Here is a 20,709-nt window from a genome sequence, read left to right as displayed (position 1 = left end):
GTGAGAAGGAGTAATCTAGAACAATTCCCACTTCTGGCTTAGATAAGTAAATGAATGGTAGTACTACTCACTGAGATGAACAGGAAAGGAGAGGCAGGTTTGGGGTAGGAAGGTGATAAATGCAGTTTAGGATAAATTGATTTCAAGTTGCCTACGCTATACTCAAAAGATTTCCAATAGAAATACTACTGGAGCCCAGTGGGTATGAGGCATAGGAAAGAGGTCTGAACTGTATATACTGTAGATCTTGGCTTCAAAATCATTCCTACATAGATGACAGCTAAAAGCCATGAATTTTAAAGAGGTCACGCTGGGAGAATATATAAACTAACAAGAGTAAAGAAGCCAAGGGTGTAGATCTAGGAAAGAGTGTCATGTGTCACTTAAGATCGGGGATACATTCTGAGAAATATATCATTTGGTTATTTTGTCATTGCGTGAACATCATAGAGTGTATTTACACAAACCTGGATGGTATAGCCTACTACACAGGTATGGCCCATTGCTCCTAGGCTACAAACCTGTATAACATGTTACTATACTGAACACTGTACATAATACTCATAAAGTCATAGATAATTGTAACATAATGGTAAGTATTTGTATATCTAAACATATGCAAACATAGAAAAGGTAATGCATTGTACTACAATGTTGCAACAGCTATGAGACATCATTAGACAATAAAAATTGTTCACCTCCATTATAATCTTATGGGACCACCCTCATTGTACATGTACTTCATCATTGACAGAAACATCATTATGTGGCACATGACTGTAACAACATTTAAGAGATACGTAGGAAAGAACCTTCTAAAAGAACTTGAGAAGGAATAGTCAGAGAAGTAGGAAAAAAAAAATAAGAAAGCCTATTGCCATGGAAACCAAAAGAGGAGAGGGTTCAAAAAATAAGGAGGCCGGGCATGGTAGCTCATGTCTGTAATCCCAGCACTCTGGGAGGCCAAGGTGGGCAGATCACTTGAGGTCAGGAGTTCGTGACCAGCCTGGCCAACATGGGGAAACTCCATCTCTACTAAAAAAGAAAAATACAAAAATTATCCGGGCATGGTGGCACAAGCCTGTAATCTCAGCTACTTGGGGGGCTGATGGGGAAGGATCCGCTTAAGCCCAGGAGATGGAGGTTGCAGTGAGCCAAGATCATGCCACTGCACTCCTGCCTGGGCAACAGAATGAGACACTGTCTCAAAATAAAATAAAAATAAAGAACTACAACACATAGAATGGGAGAAAATATTTGCAAATTTTATCTCTACTAAGGGTTTAGTATACAGAATACATTAAGAACTCTTGCAATTCAAAAATTAAAAGGCATATGATGCAATTTAGAAATGGACAAAGGATTTGGATAGACATTTCTTCAAAGAGGATATACAAATGGCCAATATGTATATGAAAAAATGCTCAATATCATTAGTCTTTAGGGAAATGCAAATCAAAACAATTAGATAACACCTTATGCTCAGTAAGATGGCTACAATAAAAAAGATCATAACAAGGGTTGGCAGGGATGTGGAGAAACTGGAACCCTTATACACTGCTGGTGACAATGTAATATGGTTCAACAATTGTGAAAAATAGCTTGGTGGTTCCTCAATACATTAAACATAGAATTAACATAGGACCCAGCAATTCCACCACTAAGTATATACCCCAAATGAATGGAAAACAGATGTTTAAACAAAAACCTGTACGCCTCCATGTTCATAGCAGCATTATTCATAATACTCCAAGGTGGAAACAACTCAAATGTTCATCAATAGACAAAATATATAAACAAAATGTGGTATATCCATACAATGGAATTTTATTCACCTGTAAAAGGGAATAAAGTACTGACACATGTTACAGCATGGATGAATTTTGAAAATATTATGCTAAGTGAAGGAGGCCAGACACATAAAGCCACATATTACATGATTCCATTTATACGACATGTCCAGGATAGGTAAATCCATAGAGGCAGAAAGTAGATTAGTGGTTGACAGAGGATGGGGGAAAGAAGGAATTGGGGAATGACTGCTAATGGATGCAGGGTTTCTTTGGGGGGCAATGAAAATGTTCTTGGATTAGACAATGGTCACAGTTGCACAACTCTATGAATATACTAAAAACCAGTGTTTGTACACTTTAAAAGGATGAATTTTAAGTTATGTAAATTATATCTCAATTACAAAATTCTAAAACAAAATTTAAACTTCATAATAAACATTCACTGAGGAACATTAATCATTGTAATAACTATCCCCAGTAAATTCATAATGTCAAGTGGCTTTCTCTGCTTATTATAGAAATTTTTAAATAATAAAATAAAAGACTTGACAGAGAAGTAAAATATGATTAGAATAAATGTATCCCATTAAATTTTACAATATGAAGGTCACTGGTGAGCAAGCACAAACTCTTGGGAGGAGGACACAGAAACTGAACCACAGGACAATTAGGTATCAATGAGTGGTTAAAATGTAAAGATAGCAAGTTTATTCCACTCTTTTTGGAAGTTTAACTATTTAGAGAAGTAGGAAAGGGTAGTTTTAGGAAGATTTGGGTCAAAAAAGGTCCCCCCCAAAGATGAGAGGAGAGCATGACTACATGCTAAGAAGGAAAAAAGAAGTTTGAGAGAGATCCAAGATACAGGATAGGAAGAAAATGACTAAGAGAAAGGACTATGAGATAGTAAGAGGGGAGAAGATCCAAAGCTCAGATGAAAGGACTGGTCTTGAACCAAAGGAACACATTTCCTCTATGGAGACAGGAGCACAAGAGTGGGGGCAAGTGGAGTAAAATCCATAGGTGGTATTATAGTGAGTGAGGGGAATGTATTTGCAGGTGATGTCACAGATAGTCTTGATTGTTTTCAGGGGAGTAGGGATCGGGCTTTAACAGCTGAAAGTGAAGTATGTCTTAGAGCAGGAGGTCTGAGGACCAAAGTGAGAGTACAGAATTGCTGCTGAGTTCAGAAGATCAAGCTAATTCAGTTCACAGAAAGAAAGATTGCTAGGTAACTAAGTATCCAGCAGAGGTTGGGGCCTGAATTTGTAGTGACTGTAATTGGTTATTCTCTGCAGTCCTATTCAACAGTCTTTCATGTAGAACTGGTAAAGTCAAATGGTAGGGCTGACCCTAGACTGAGGTTTTAAGGCAGGGGGACTGGGGACAGAGACTCAGGAGACTTGAGGTAAATTGCAAGAGGGTGATTGGAGCAATGGGCCAAAGAATATAGACTGTAAGACAAGAAGTCAAGCCAATCCCACAAGAGAATGTAGGTTGGTTGACCACACATCACATGGCTACTGCTCTTTGATTTTACTGGGGAAGTAGAAGGACTTGACCCCTTTGGCTTCTCTTGTGGGATACAAGCGCCTGGATTTCCTATTACACCATCCAATAATGGAAAGGGACTACTCCAAAAAGAAACTGCAATGGTATTAGGAAAAGGAAATGACAGCTAGGTGCCAATAAATGACAAATAAATCACAATTTCATATTATAAGGTAGCATACTATCACAAGAACTGTCATAAAAGGATATATAGTTATAGGCCAAATAAGTAAGGTCCATGGACTCTAAGCCTTTACCTAAACTCACCCTCCACTCTACTCCACTCTACTATTTCCAAGTCTTTTGCTGATGCTGCTAACCACTGCCCAGAATGCTAATTCCCAATTTCAGCCTTCTCTAATGGGAGGAACTTATTTTATCTTTCTGTCTCCTACAATGCCAGGTATAGTATCTGGCATATCATAAATGCAGATGTGGTTCAGATGAAATAGAAAAAATATTACTAAGGGTTAAGCTATTAGGAAAGGCTTCACAGGAAAGTATAACATTTAAGCTTGTCCTTAGAGACAAAGGAGTATTCTACCACACACACACACACACACACACACAAAAGATTTTAACAGGGGGAAAGACACAGTGGCAATGAAGGTAGGAATGTGCAGTAAGAAAACCAATCTATATATAACTGGGGGTTCTTGTTGGAAACAGTACATAATGCTGGAAAGCCAACACTGATATAGGTCTTGAATTTGGCATCTGGACTATATTCATTAGGCCAGTGATTCTCAAGGAGCGGGGTGTGTGGCAGGAAAAACTGAAAAAAAAAAAAGCATCAGGAATTCTTCTTCTTTTTTTTTTTTTTTTTTTGAGACAGAGTCTCATTCTGTCACCCAGGGTGGAGTGCAGTGGTGCAATCTTGGCTCACTGCAACCTCCACCTCTCGGGTTCAAGCCAATTCTCCTGCCTCAGCCTCCTGAGTAGCTGGGATTATAGGCACCCACCACCACGCCCAGCTAATTTTTGTATTTTTAGCAGAGACGGGGTTTCACCATGTTGGTCAGGCTGGTCTCGAACTCCTGACCTCAGGTGATCCACCCACCTCGGCCTTCCAAAATGCTGGGATTACAGGTGTGAGCCATTGTGCTGGGCCAGCATCAGGAATTCTATTTAGCTGTAACGATAAATTGTTAGTGTTTGAACAGAACTTAATAGATCACCAACTTCAATCTCCAACATTTTACAGATGAGTAAACTGAGAGCCAGAAAGGTGAAATGACCTACCTAAGGTGAACCAACTTAACTAGAGGAGAATAACTAAACACAGACCTGGGACCACTACTACTATATCCCAATTTCCAATCTAGTTACCCCTCTACAACTTGTGGAAATAAATTATCAGAGGGCCAGGCTGAAAGAAAGCATTTGTAAATACAAAAAGGGAGTATAACATAAAAGCATGATTTGAAAAAATACAGTACCATTACCAACGCCTGTGAATTTATGTCAACAGACAGGGCAACTATATGGAAAATATAAGGTAGTAATTAGAAAAAAGGTTTTACATAATTAACAAGACAAAGAGACAGATTTATCAATAAGTCCTCAAAGAAATAACCACAAGACTTTATATTTTTCACATATATTTCTGTTTGATCCTCAAAAAGACAGTGCGAAGGAGACAGGGAAGGTATTGTCTTTCCCATTTTACAAATAAGGACATTGAACTGTGCTAGTTGGTTAAGAGCCAGAACTTATTCCAGTACTCTTTCTACAATCTCCAGGATAACAAAGATCTCCAAAATAGACCAAAATGAGCATGAAGCACTCTGGTTTAGCAGGTGGGAGGCAGACTTTGTGAATGAATAGGTAAAGTCAGGGGCTGAGAAGAAAATGGGTTAACTGGAAATGGAAGAGTGTAGTTTATGAAACAGTAGTAGTACTTGGTCTTATGTTTTGAACTGTGAATCACATTTCTCCTAGAAATTAAATGCTAGAATTCTAGCATTTAATATTCATATGCAAACACATAAAAACACAAGTCAGTCCCTCCATTTTCTCCCCCTCCCCTTCCTTCACTCCCTCAGACAGACAAACACAGACATGTACATAACCACAACCTGGGCTTTTCCCTAAACCTTTATTATTTGGAACACCAGCATATTTTGTGCCATACAAGACAAACAGAGAGAGTCCTGACCTTAAGGGCTTTCCCACATTTACACCTTTAAATGAGTTATTGTTAAAAATACAAACAAGAAGGTTAGGGAACTTTGATATACAATGGGGGTGTATGGGGTTTGTGACTTGAAAAGAAACTTGGGTATGGAGCCTCTCGTGACCTGGCATGTGAGTTAGAATCTAAAAGCCAAGAAGTTGAGGTACCTTCAGTATTCAGGGAGAAATGAATTCCAAAAGCATTTTGAAGGTAAGGACTTGCTGTGTTGAGGAAATCAAGAGGTATATACCAGGTCAAAGTGGAATATTAATACTTGTTATGTGGAAGGCTTTTAAAGATCTGAAGGAGGGAAAGGAACTGAGGAAGGAAACTCTAGAATCTAATAAACCTTCTGTGAGGGTGCTTGACCTTAAGCAGGGCTCTAAAAGGAAAGAAGCCCTAGTGATAGACTCCATTAATAATCACCAGATCCTTAAGGTAGCATGATAATCCTCACAATCAATGTGTACAACTATATTTTAGAGTCCAATATTAGGGGGAATGTTTCAATACCTTAAGATTCACTTTGGTATTTAACTAAAAGAGTACAGTTAGCATTGTAGGTATAAGAGCTATAAAGGAATGTAACACTCAGTATCTTCAAAAACCTTCACATCTAGTTAAGGAAACAAGAGCACCTACAACATAGCACAGTGCGGAATGAGGAATTTAGGGTGCTGGGATGGATAGATGGGCAAGGAAGAATGCACCCAAGAGTTAAGGTTTAAGTTGAGCTTTGAAGGACCTGGAGGGGTCCAAGAGACAGGTTGGAGGAAAGAACATTCTTCTTTGGGGGAACAGGTAAACGAAGGCCAGAATGCAAGAGGCCTGTCAGTCTGGATAAAACAAGGTTCAGACAGAGAATAAAAAGAAGAGTGGCAGAGTAGTTTAAAACCAATTGCAAAGGGGCTTAGAAGGCCAGTTTAAGAAGTTTGAACTTTATTCTACAGGCAGTAGGGAGATAACAAGGTTTCTGATGAGGAAGTGACATGACAAAATAGCTCTGGAAGAAAAATAATCTAGCTGAGGTGTATAGATGGACTAGAGAACAAAGCAACTCTCAGCTACACAACCACTGTAGGAGTGAGGTAATAAGGAGCTGAGAAAGAGTCACAGATTTTCTTTGTTGGGAGGCACCTTGAAGATCATCTAAGCCAAATACAGCCAGAGTGATAGCAGTGGGACTAGAAAGAAAGGGAGTGATGCAAGAGACATCATGAACACTGTAAATCAACATCACAAAGTAGGAATCAACTTAACAATTGATTGCTAAATATAGGTAGCAAGGACAAGGGAGAAGTAAAAATATAATGCCTTCCAAGTTTTATGCGTAAGTGATTGAGAGCATGAAACCAGGGTTTACTTTTGTAAAATTTGGTGTGTGTGGTGGGAAGGGGAGGAATGAAGATAAGTTCAGTTTAGCTTACTAAACTTGAGATGTCAGCTGGGAATCCAAACAGAAACAAGCTGCACCAAAGGATTTGTCTAATGTCATTAAGGACGAAGTAAGTTTGTACTCCTTCATTGGTTCTGTTAGCTGAATCTGTCTTGAGGATACAATCCCCCCACTAGCATTATCTTATACCAAACAGGGACTCAATGGAGTGGGGGTTGAGTCGAAAGAACTCCTGAAATCTACTCTTCGCCCTTCTTTCCCTCAGTCTGACTAGTTGTGGCAGGTATTAAGGTCCATCCTTACAGAAGAAACCCTCAGAGTTTCCCCAACTTAAGCATTTAGACTACATAGCAAAAGTGCTTTTGCAGCATGCAATTTTTCTAGGCACAGAGCCTTGTGGATTGATCCAAAACTCTTACTCATGTTCAAGCTTTCATTGTCCTTGTAGGCCACTGGTGTGGCAGGATGAAGTAACAATAACAATCCACAAACCACAGAATAAAATTGAGAAGTAATTTCTTTTTGAAAATCAATTTCATTGTGGCTGTTTGGTTTCAATCCCTGCTATATGCCATCACGCCAATAAAAACTACTCTTCATCTCTGAAGTGCAGGTCCACTGACAGGTGGATATACATGGAGAAAATTACTCAACAGCCTATTATTTTAAAGTGGTTTCAGCAGCTAGCAGCAAGCGAAGTCCCCGGGAAGCCACAAGAGACAGGAAACCACCCTCTTTCTTGGCTATTCCAAGCACATAGCACTATCACCTGGCTGAGGAAATGGCAACTGAAATCTAATCCCTCTCCCCCCAGAGTTTATGAATTGATTTTCCAAATGGTATTTCACAGTGGTGTTCATTAAGCATTCACTACCACCCAAGCTCATGGTCTAGTGGCCTTCCAAAGTAGCTTCAGTAACATAGGTGATACAGACCTAACAATCTGTAACAGGGAAGCTGAAGTTAGGCATGGGGAACCAAATTTCATCTTCTTTATGCTTTTATTTCTTCCTTTAGAGCAGGAAGTTCTCAAATGGAGATGAGCATCAGCATCACCTGAAAACCCTTTTTATAAACTATATATGCCCATGGTCTCACTCTACAGACTCTAATGATGTATGTCTGGGTGTGCCCAGGGACGTGCATATCTTGAAAAAGTTCTCCAGGTAAGACTACTACGCATCCCTGGTTAAGAACCACTACCACGGATGATCTGTATGATATATTTTAACCCGACAATTCTGAAAAAATTCTAAGTAGGATCTGGGAATAGCTAGTTAGCTATTTCTATCAGAGAGAATAAGAGTAAGAGACAGAGAGAGAGGCAGGGAGGCAGAAAGGGAGAGGGATGTAGAGAGGAAAAAAGGGAAAGAGAGGAAGAGAGAGATGATTCTGGGCCAAGCTTCTTGATTACTGCCCACTCTAGTGCAAGTACCTACTGGGCCCCACATGCACCCTAGGTTCTGACCATACTAAGCCATTCACAATTCCATAAATCACAGAGTCTCACTTTGCAGTGCTTGGCAAAATCACCCATAGAGCTTTATTAAATTATATATGACTAGACTTCCATCCTTGAGGCTTCTGATTCAATTGATTCTACATTGGGACCCTGGACACATCTGTTAGAGGGAGAAATATCCGAAGTAAATGGAACAGCCTTGAAGATTCTCTTCCTCTAAAGATAGGTATCATTCAGAAACAACCAACGCCCCTTACACATTTATTCACCATCTTCTATGTGCCAGACACTTAAAAAAAATAACTACTTTATATAGATATAATTCACATACTGTAGAATTCATCCATTTTAAGTGTACAATTCAGTAATTTCTAGTAACTTTACAAATTGTGTAACTTCATGATATCTCTTGCATCATTTTCTTTACTTCTAGTTCCACTGCTATAACCCTGGCTGTGGTGAACCAGTTTTAGAGTATTTTCATCCCCAAGAAGTGCCCTTATGCTCATATTTAGTTAATCCTAATTCCTACCCCCTGCCCCAGGCATCCACTAATCTAATTTTTGTCTCTATATATTTGCCTATTCTGGACATTTCATATAAATGGAATCATACAATGTGGTTTTCTTGTGACTAAATTCCTTCACTTAGCATAATATATTTGAGGCTCAGCCATGTTGTAACATTATTCATAATTCATTCCTTTTAATGGCTGAAAAATATTGCATTGTATAGAATATTATATCACATTATACCACATCAGACATTTGAGCTGTTTTACTTTTTGACTATTATTAATAATGCTGCTATGAACATTCAATGTAGAGGCTTTTGTGTGAACATATGTTTTCAATTATCTTAGGTATATGCCTAGGAGTGGAATTGCTGGGTCATATTGTAACTCTATGTTAACCTATGGAGGAACTGACAAACTGTTTTACAAAACAGCTGAATCATTTTACATTTCCACTAGCAATGTATGAGAGTTCCCATTTCTCCACATCTCCACTTCTTATTGTCTTTTTCATTATAGCCAGTCTAGTGGGTGTGAAATGGTATCTCACTGTGGTTTTAATTTAAATTTCTGTAATGCAAAATGATGTTGAACATGTTTTCATGTATTTATTTAGCCATTTGTGCATCTTCATTTGCGGTAAAATATCTGTTCATATCTTTTGCCCATTTTTTTGTTTGGTTTTTCTTATTATTACATTCCAAGAGTCCTTTGTAAATTCCTTTGAATATAAGTTATTTACCAGATATGTGTTTTCCAAAGATTTTCTCCTAGTCTGTTGCATTTCTTTTCATTTTTCAAGGTTTTCTTTTGAAAAAAAAAAAAAGTTTCTTTCCAAAACGGTTCATTTCTTTTTTAGACTATGTGTTTGGTGTCATATCTAATAAATCTTTGCTCTCGAAGATATTAAAGATTTTCTATGTTTTCTTCTAAACATTTTATTGTTTTGGTACTTACATTTAAGCCTATGATCCATTTTGAGTTCATTTTTGGGGTATGGTCTCTAGTGAGTATCTAAGTTCATCTTTTTTGCACGTGGATATCCAATTTTCCCAACACCATTTATTGAACAGGGTATCTTTTCCCCCCAACTAATCATCTTGGTACTTTTGTCAAAAATCAATTGATTATAAATGTAAGAGTTTATTTTTGACCTCTCAATCCTATTCCATTGATCTATATGCCTGTCCTTATGCCAGAACCACACTGTCTTGATAATAGTAGCTTCATACAAACTAGGTTTTCTTATTCCTGGATGTACCATGTTCTCTTTCATCTCCAGGCCTTTGCACTTGCTGTTCCTACTGCCTAAAACAGTCTTATCCTAGATAATTCTTACTTACTTTTTAGGTTTAAGCTCAGAAGATGCTTTGTCAAGAACATGTTCCTTGATTTCAAAAGTCATGGTCAGGTACTCCTCCTTAGTGCTTTAGATTATCCTATGATTAACCCTACCATTGCTTTATGAAATTGTATTATATGTGCCTGCTTACTTGTCTGTATGCTCCACAATGGCAGGAATCCCCTCTAATCTGTTCAATAGCTGCTTCTCCATTGTTTTGTACAGTGCATGATACATAGGAGGTGATCAATAAATATTTGTTGAAGAAATGATAAGCTGATTCTGCTTCTAGTAATGGAAGCAAAAGTAATTTGGGCTAAATTTCCTGCTTAAAAAAACACAAGAATATTGGGGCAAGATATAAATGATACACGTTTCAAGATATCTGAGATCTAATAAAGTAATGCAATATTATAAAGCCAAAATGCAGGATAAAAAGAAAACTGAGAGAGGCTGTTTTTCTCCTAAGGTCATTGGCTGATATAGTAGAGTCAGCTGAGAGAGAGAGAGAGAGAGAGAGAGGAGCTTCTGACAGACTCATGAAGCTACAAGAACAAAAGTTGGAATTGAGGACCCTTCAAAGAGGGAGAACTCCCAAGGGAAAAAAAAAGCCCAAGCCTTGGATTTCAACTTAGAAGGCATAAATACTAAAAGGAAGGGTAAGTCAACCTTCACTTGGATTGAAGAGCAGCTTTAAATTATCTCAGTCTCATATTGAATTAAGGAGATGTGAGATTGCTAGTGTCTCTAACCATGTGCCAGAAGTGAGTATAAATCCTTTCTAGATAAAGATAAAAATAACTGAGGCCTCAAACCATCTCTACTATAATTTTTCATATATAATGCCTACCATTCAATCAAAACTAACCAGGAGAAAGGCAAAGTGATAGAAAATTAAGACAAACAATAGATAATAGAAACACACCCTCAAGGATTGAAATAATGAGTAATCAAATGAAAATTTTCACATAATTATGGTCAGTATGTTAAAAGATAGTTGATTGTGAATTTTGGCAGAGAACCAAACACTATTTTATAAAAAGAACCAAATGAAAACTCTAAAATTAAAAAAAAAAATGACAAATTATATTAAGAACTCAATGAGCGAGTTTAGAGGGAGTTTAGACAAAGCTGAAGACAGAATTAATGAATTGGAAGTTAAGTCACAGGAAAATACCCAGAATGTAAGATTATAAAAATATGCATCCATGTGTTCCAGGATGTCTGTGATTTCATGTTTTACATGTAAATCTTTGTTCCATCTGGAATTCATTTTAGTATAAGAGGTGAGATAAGGATCCAGTTTTACTTGTCTTTTTTTTAAACCCCCAAAATGGCAAGTCAGTAAATCCCAATACCACTTATTGAATTAATCTACCTTTCATGGGAGCCCTTTAAATAGAAACTTCTCCATTGCACATTTTAAATGGTTCAGTTGATACAAGTTCTATATATGGTTCATAAAATTCCTATTTAAAATGTAGTTCTGGAATCAGCTATATGATTGCAAACAGTTATCTAACCCCTCTGGGTCTGTTTCTCCACATGTAAAAATAGAGACGGCAGTATCTACCTTGCATTGTTCTTGTGAAGATTTTTTTAAAATAAAGTATGTAGAGGCAACCGTCTCAAAAAGAAAAAAAAAGAAAATACCCAGAATGAAGTATAGAGAGAAAAAAAAGGATAGAATATAGAGAAAAGTATGTAACAGACATAAAGGATGCTGAGAAAATGTCTAAAACAGGTTTGCTATGATCTGAATGTTTGTGTTCCCCCCAAAATTCATATGTTGAAATATCATCACCAATGTGATGGTATTTGATGAGGCTTTTAGGGGGCAATTAAATAATGAGGGCAGAGTCCTTGTAAATGAGATTAGTTTCCTTTTAAAATAGGTCCAAGGAAGTGCATTTATCCCTTCCACCACGTGAGGATACAGCAAGAGTGTGTCATTCTATGGATCAGGAAGAAGGCACTCACCAAACACCAAATCTGCTGGGCATGTTCATGGATTGGAAAACTGAATACCATAAAATGATGAGTTCCCCCTAAATTGATTTTTGGATTCACTGCAATCCCAATAAAAATCCCAGCACGTTTCTTTTTTTTTCTTTTTTGTGCAACATGACAAGCTGATTCTAAATGCAAAGGGCCAAGAATATCCAAGATACTTTTAAATAAGAGGAACAAGGTAAAAGGACTTGCTTTACCAGATAATAATAAAGTCCAGTGATTAAGATTGTGGTAGCGACGCAATGACAAAGAGACCAACAGAATAAACAGTTCAGAAACAATCTTGCACATATACAGGCACCTGATTTATGACAAAGGTGATGCTGTAGAGGACTGGGGGAAAGATGGTCCTTATAATTAATGGTACTGGATCAGCTGGATATCTATATTTTTTAAAATGAAGCTGTTTCTGTATCTTAGCATACACAAAAATTGATTTCAAGTGGAGTATAGACCTAAATGTAAATGTCAAAAACATAAAGCCTCTAGAAGATAATATGGGAGAATATCTACAATTTCAAGGTAAGAAAATATTTCTTAAATGGGACATAGAAAACACTACCCATAAAGGAAAATACTGAAAAATTAAACACATTAAAATTAAAAACTTCTGTTCATCAAAGGATACCATAAAGAAAGGTAAATCACAGATTTGGGAATGGCTTACAACATAAAAAATACAAAAATAGTTCATATTCAGAGTATATAAAGAATCCCTACAAATCTATAAGAAAAGGACAGACAAATTAATAGAAAAATGGGCAAAAAACTTGTATAGGCACTTCAGAGAAGATATGCAAATGCATAATAAACATGAAAAGGAGCACAACCTCATCAGTCTTCTGAGAAATGCCAATTAAAATCACCGGATATTACTACAAAGCCACCCACCAGAATGGCTACGTTTAAAAAGACTGGCAATACCAAGTGTTAGTAAGAATATGAAACAACTGAAATTCTCATGCATTGCTGGCAAGAATGTAAACTGATACAATAACTTTAAAAAACTGTCATTATCAATAATGTCAAAAATATACATCCCCTATGACCCAGCAACTCCAATCCTAGGTATACAAGCAATAGAAATTCAAGCATATGTAACCAAAAGACATGTACAATAATATCCACAACATCAGCATCCGTAATAGCCCCAGACTGGAAACAATCCATAAATTCATTAAAAATAGGGTAAATAAACTGTGGTATATTCAAGCAATGAAATAATATACAAAAATACAAACAAATGGCTGGGCATGGTGGTTCACACCTGTAATCCCAGCACTTTGGTACACTGAGGTGGGAGTATAGCTTGAGGCCAGGAGTTTAAGACCAGCCTGGGCAACATATAGAGATCCTGTCTCTATAAAAAAATTAAAAATGAGCCAGGCATGGTGGCATGTGCCTGTGGTCCCAGCTACTCAGAAAGCTGAGGTTGGAAGACCGCTTGCGCCTGGGAGGTCATGGCTGCAGTGAGCCATGATCATGCCACTGCACTCCAACCTGGGTGACAGAGCAAGACCCTGTCTCACACACACAAAAAATACAAATAAAAAATTACAGCCACATGCAGCAACCTGAACGGATGTCACAAAAACAGTATTGACAAAAAACTCCAGATCCAAAAGAATACACACTGTTTTATTTCATTTATATAAAGTTCAAAATGAACAAAACTAATGAACTAATCCAACTAGCACTATGTCACGCACTGTGGAGAAAGATAAAAAAACTAATCTATGGTGTTAGAACTTGAGAGAGTGAGGAGGATATACTGATAACAATAGGATATAAGTAGGAGTTGTGGAATATAATAATGTTCTATTTCTTGACCTGGGTGCTGGTGACATGAGTATATTCACTTTGTAATGATTCATAAAACTGTACAAATATTATTTATATACTTTTCTGTGTATGAGTTATACTTCAATAGAAAAGATTTTTAATAAAAGAAAGAAATGAAATGAAAAGCTAAGTCCTGAGTATTTACAGAGGAGTCAGATAAAATGGTCCTCTACAGGCAAGGTAGTTTCTCTTGGTAATGTTCTTGGGAATTAAATGGCTTCAGAGGTTCTCTACTACAAAGAGATCTTCTCTATAAGGTAGTTACAGATAAATTACAGATTATTTTTTCACAAGATCTAAGACAGAAAGAAAGATATGAGACCTGAAAGCAAATAAAACAAAACATCAAACAATATATTACAGGAAGCTTTTTGTACCATCTTAGAGAGAAGATGTGAAACTGGGAGACTGACCACATGGTTAAGGCCCTTCTCCATTTCACTTTCTAATTATTCTAGAAATCAGTGAAACATTGCCAGTGGAACTATTTACTCACCTAAGCATAGCTGACAGGTCACAGGCTTAGCAAGACCTGAGGAAAACAGGCCTGTTACAGAAAGAGAAAATGTCTTTGTTTTACATAAACACGTCCATAGTCCCAAAAGAATATTCAACTCGGGGCCGGGCGCGGTGGCTCAAGCCTGTAATCCCAGCACTTTGGGAGGCCGAGACGGGCGGATCACGAGGTCAGGAGTTCGAGACCATCCTGGCTAACACGGTGAAACCCCGTCTCTACTAAAAAATACGAAAAACTAGCCGGGTGAGGTGGCGGGCGCCTGTAGTCCCGGCTACTCGGGAGGCTGAGGCAGGAGAATGACGTAAAAACCCGGGAGGCGGAGCTTGCAGTGAGCTGAGATCCGGCCACTGCACTCCAGCCTGGGTGACACAGCGAGACTCCGTCTCAAAAAAAAAAAAAAAAAAAAAAGAATATTCAACTCAACAAGTATTTGAGTACAGTAATTGTAACTAGCACTGTGTCAGGCATTATGGAGAAAGACAAAAATGAAGGCGGATTTCTAAGGAGCTCTAATGTAAAGACATAAAATGTATTTAAAAACAACAACAGCAATAACAACTAAAGAATGATTCTAAGCAGGATATGGTGGCTGGGTTGCAGCAGAGTTAGTGAGAGAGAAAATGGGATGGGAATAATGAAGCAAGTTGATCAAAAGTTCTGTATTTAAACCCACAGTAAATGTATTTTATCTAGATCCCACCTCCATTAAAAAAAAAAAAATCCTTGGATTTATTCATTGTGCTCACCTTGAATCACCTCAAATGATTCCTAGTTATGTTCTTGATCAAAAAGCCTTAACACAGGTAATGTCAACTCTGGATACACTAATGGTCTATCTAGTTATGTCAAGCAACGTTTTGTAGAACTTTAAGGTTGACATCTATGACATCACCTCAAATAATTAGGAACATACTCCAAATAGCCCTAGAGTTTTAAGTAAATCCGTATTGATCTACCCATAATTTTGACTATTACTTGAGACAATGAGTTGAATAAGATACTACCTTTATTTGCCTCCTCTTGAAAATAATTTTTCAAACATTAAAAAGTATCTAATACTTAACATTGTGTCTGGCAAAGCAGGCTTTCTATTTATTGAACTGGATTGTTAAGTTACATGAATATATTAACCATATTCATCTCGCTCATGGTTTGGTAGACTTTGATCATATTCCTCCTTCAGCCTCTTTCTATCCAGACTGAGAAAAAAACTAGAAAATCCCTTCATCCTTTTGATCAATTTAATGGGGTTTCTGAGGACTTTTATCAGCTGTTAGGCTTTTCTTGAGGAGCAGTCACCGGAATTTCCTGTCTGATTGTAGAAGCAAATCTGCTTTTGATCTTGTACATGGAAAAAATAAGTGTTTTGTAAGTGTTTTGTTGTTTTTGACACCCTTCCTGATGATACCCACTACATTCTTGGCCTTTGAGGACCACAATCACAACTGGAGCAACATCTCCACAGAATGATCACCACTGATTTTTAGTTTGTTACGCTGACAATCATATTACTGTATATTGTCCTAATTCAGACACAAATGAGATATCCCTTGCTCTTGAGATAATCTCCACCAACTATCCAGACAAATCTCAGCTACTTGGCTGCTCCAGCTGAAGGAGATGATTGATTACAGAAAGTCTGATGTGACTCTCTCACTTTATCATCAGCAAGTGTGCCCCTACCGGGGAGACTTTTCTAACATTTCACATGGAGAAATGTGCTCATCTCTCTGCTCTGTATCCTACCTGCCCTAACTTCCTTGTGTGCCCTGCTTAAAAAGTTTTTAAATTGAGAGATGATATGCACACATCTACAGTGATTTCCAGGTCCCTTTCTTGAGTCATAACTGAGAGCCCAGAGCCCATCATCTCATAAGAATGAATAGGTTTACTTTTGCCTACCTGCATGAAGTGTCTCTGACTGTTCTGCCCACTTGGTCTCATGAAAGCTTCCTGCAGTTTACTGTCATCAGCTTGCCTTCACTCCTTGCAGATAAACTAGTAAGAAACCTGAATGTACTGCCCATTGAAGGATGTATATTTTTATCTTTCTTCCTCTCCATCCAAGATTTGCTGTAACAGCAGTTGTTTGTGTTGAAAAACTAAAATATAAAAATATGACCTACGTGGCCAAATCCCACAAGGCTGTTTACTTCCTTATTTACCGAATCAGAATCTGTCAGCACAATGTAGAATTCTGAGTGTCAGCAGATACTGAAAATTAAATGTCCCTGTAAAGCCAGCAGAGGGTGCACCAGGGCACTAGAAATTTTACCCAAGCTTGTAGCAGTATTAATTTAATACCCAATCAACTTTTTAAAAAACTTATTTTTGTATACTAAAACTAATATACAAGATAAGATACACAAGTTGAATAACTTAAACTTAAGTTGATTTTGGGCTAAAATTCCTTCAAAGTATACTCCAAATCTGAAAGTGAAGTTCAGGAAGAATAAGGAATACATGGTTAAACTTACTGTGGTCAAAATACAGGTAGAGTAGAACAAAATGATGCAGATCTGAGTGCTCTACTTTGCAAAAGTTCTAATATGGAGCTCCATCTTGCTCCCTCGCAAAAGGTCCCAGGAGGTAGTTGAGGGAATGAGCACTGAACTAGGAGTTAAGAGAGCAACTATCATCCCAGTTTTGACTCTAGTTATGTGACCTTGGGCAAGTCACTTTCCCATTAGGGCCTATGTTTCCCAAGGGAATCAAACAAAATGGACTCATATAAGCCCTTCATAACTCTAGGAAACTGATTCCAACTGATGTCAACAAATGTAAAGAGCTAGTATCCTTGCTTCTATTGCTCAAAAATATTAAAACAGAAAGAATAAAGGACAGAAGGTAGGAAGCTGTGTTTAAACCTAGAGAGAACTATTTTAGTGTCACACAAAGGGAGGTAACTAAATGCCATTACACACCTGTAAGAGTTTCATGCCATCACAGAAGCCCTAGAGTACAGCTGTTCTGCTAATCCCCAGTCTATAAAAGCGGCTCTGTCCATCCTGAATGCCAAAAAGTCTTGGCCAACATTTGACTAAAGAAGTTTAATTTTTTCATCTTTTCACAGAATATCAATGTTCAGCTGCTAAATATTTCTACTGGGCATTGGGGTGTGGCGGGAGTGGCAGTAGATAAATAAAAGGAGTCAGAATCCTAGTTAATTATCGTTTAGCTACAATGTTTAAAGTTTCAAGTATGAGAAGCATGTCTGCTGATTCTCTTCTTTGATAAGCTGTTATATAAATTGGAGTGTGCTAGTAAGACATTTTAAGGCTCAAGGCAACTTTACAACGGACATCTTTTTTGTTGTTGTTGTTTTTTGTTTTTTTTTTTTTAAAGTATCAGTCCTAACATTACACTATGATCATGAATGTGATGTCTCTATCAAGTGTACCACTTTAGATGGGAGGTCAAAGTGGCACAAATAATGTTTACAGAGTTGTGACAATGACTCTGGATGTGGAAGTAAATATAGAAGGCTTGGGTCCCTCACCTCAAGGAACTTATTTGTACAACTTGCTCTCTTCCCTAAGAGGTACAATTTTACTATTATTCTTTAGCCACCTCAAAAGGATCCTTGGATGCTTCTCCTAAGTTTCACATATGGCAACGAAGACAATATTTACATTAAGTGAACTAAATTTACTTGAATAAAGAGCTAGAAAGAGTGGAAAACAAACGCCAAAGCTAATAGTTTGCTAATAAGGGCACAAACACCATAAAGGCTGCAAAAACAAACAAAACAAAACTGCTCTTGGGGGACTAGTCCTGAGTAATTATTCCATTGGCAGATTCCTGTTCTCAAGCTAGCAGTAGCAAAAGCGCTTCCCACCCACCCTTCCCACCGCACACCTACCCCGCTTAAGAATCAGAACCGGCATGCAAAGGGTGAGTTTTATTTCCATAGATTTTTTAAATTGCTGTTCAGAAGTTGTCTAGCAAGACGGCATATTTCTACCAGAATTCCTCAGGGGCGCTGATCCTCACTAGAACGCTGAGGACAATCAGTCTCAAATTGCAGGTAAGTGTGAACAAGCCCACGTTCTGGTCAGCGCACAAGGACCCGCGCTGAAAATGCGGTTAAAAGTTGTTTCAACAGGCGGGCGTGGAGCAGTTATTACAGCTGTTTACAGCTCCAACTCCAAAGGGGAGCCTGCTGGTTCTGGCATCAGCTCTAGACACGAAAAAACAAGCACCGCGGGCAGAGAACCTCATCACGAGCAGAAGGGCCAAGCCGTTAGTCGGCCGGGGGGCAGCGCAGGCACCTCCTCGACGGGAGCTTCGCCAACTTTTCTCCAGGCAGCCCGCAGCCAGGGGCCGCGGGCGCGCGCTAGACTTTCCAAGTCAAGGGGTCCCCAGGGAGTCCAGATTGGGCCAGGGACCGAAGACAACCTGCCCTGGACAACCTCTCCCCTGCTCGCCTGGTCCCTCCCTGGTCCTGCCCTCTAAATTGGCTCGAGGTGGCAGAGTGCCCCCAGGCCCCTGTGGCGGAGGGCCCTCGCCCTACCCGCGAGGGGAGGGGGCCGCCGCCGCCCCTACTAGGTGACTCACCTGGTGCCCGTCCTGGGAGTCAGAGGGGAGTGCAGCTTCTCCCGGTTCCAACGGCTGCTGCTGAGGTGACGGCTGCCCAAGGTGAGTGGTGATGGGGCTGTCAGGGTCGAGGCCACCGAGGCTGCTTAGGGTGCCAGAGGTGCCAGGGGTGCCCGAGCCGCCAAGGCGGGACTCGGCTCCCCGTTCCCGCCGCAACTCCGAGCGCAACTCTAGGTAGCAGCACAACGTCAGCAGGTGGAGGGCCAGCGAGAGGCCAAAGAAACCCAGGAAGAGCAGGCAACTGTTCCCTTCTCCCGCCCGGGCAGGGGCCCCGCGACACCCGCAGCCCTGGCTCCCTCGCTCCCGTGGCGCTGCCGCAGGCAGGAGTTCCCTGCGCTCCACCTCCGGGTAGCCCATGGCCTCCGGAGACACCCACTCTCTTGAGGCCCGGGAGCCGCTGCGTCTGCCTCAGCCGTTCACGACCTCTGACAGGCGGCTACTGTCCTGCCATCGGCTGGGGGCTGCAGGGACCCGTTCCTGCGCGACGGTGGCTGGGCGGGACGGAGCAGGGAGCAGCCGCATGTGCAGCTCCACTCCGAGGGGTGGGAAAGGGAGGAGGAGGGGCGGGAGAGAGGGACGGCTCGGCCCGCCGAGGGAATGAAGGAGGAGGTCCCGGCCGACCCCGCCCCATCCCTCAAGCGGCTGCCGGGACGCCCAACCACGGGGCCGCCAAGCCTCGGCGCCCCGCCCCGTGCCGTTCCAACCGGGCGTCCAGCCGCGGGGCGGGGCCTGGGGGCGTGAGGGTTCGCCTCTGTCTGGCCGCCCCACCCAGCTCTTCCCGCTTGCCCCGTCCCAGTTGGTGACTGGCGCCGTCGTTCATCCCTGGGCTCCGCCCCAGTTTAACCCTATATCGCCAGTACGGGGAGGAAAAGAGGGGGAGGCTACGAATTTGGGAACCTTGGAAAGAAAGTAGAGCAAAGAAAAGGAGGCAGAAACTAGCATTAATAGAAATGTTCGCAATTAACTGCAGTTGTTAATAACATCATCCAGTACTTATCTGTTGCTTCCAATCTTCAAAGCGTTTAACAGACGTTAAACTAATTAAAACAGCTCCGGGTTTGGAATGAAACCATGCCTGCTGTGTTTGCAATTCAATGGCTCGCCCGAAGAAAAGGAGACCCAGGAGCCTGGGAACTATGGGAATGGGTGGGACTCAAGCAGCCTCACTCCTGGAGTGACTCTGAAGGCTCAATCTAAGTAACAGAGAAGCCGACCCATGCCAAGCGGAACTGAAATGATGTTGTCCCATGAAGGGTAAAACAGTCTCCTAGGATTTCTTAATTAATTCAACAAATATCTATTGATACAATGCAGAAAATGCTGTATGAGAGCATCCACAGCCAGAATAGATTTCTTCCACTGCAGCAGTTTTGATTGGAGAACATACGCCTTCAGTGAGTAGATAGGGAAACCGAGGGCCAGAATGAAGTGGATTTTTACAAGGGTGGTCCACAGAATGGTCAGACACTACTGGCATCTTTATTTACAGGCAACTGTTCTGGCCTCTCCA

The 20,709-nt window shown here is 39.9% G+C and overlaps 1 protein-coding gene across 5 annotated transcripts in view; it reads right to left on the bottom strand.

Annotated features, from left to right (window-relative positions):
- EDA (ectodysplasin A) overlaps nt 1–19,750 on the bottom strand; it is a 442,324-nt gene extending 422,574 nt beyond the window's left edge. For all 5 annotated transcript variants that reach the window (XM_005593835.4, XM_005593836.4, XM_005593837.4 and 2 more), the window contains exon 1: nt 19,161–19,750. In XM_005593835.4, the coding sequence (XP_005593892.3) occupies nt 19,161–19,556 (396 nt within the window). In that variant the 5' untranslated portion in view covers nt 19,557–19,750. The remainder of the gene's footprint in view (nt 1–19,160) is intronic.
- Between the last annotated feature and the right edge of the window lie 959 nt (nt 19,751–20,709).

The sequence above is a fragment of the Macaca fascicularis genome, chromosome X (genome assembly GCF_037993035.2).
Source record: "Macaca fascicularis isolate 582-1 chromosome X, T2T-MFA8v1.1".
In the NCBI taxonomy this organism is placed as follows: domain Eukaryota; kingdom Metazoa; phylum Chordata; class Mammalia; order Primates; family Cercopithecidae; genus Macaca; species Macaca fascicularis.
The sequence above is the reverse complement of the archived record's forward strand: the minus strand, read 5'-3'. Positions and strand labels throughout refer to the sequence as shown.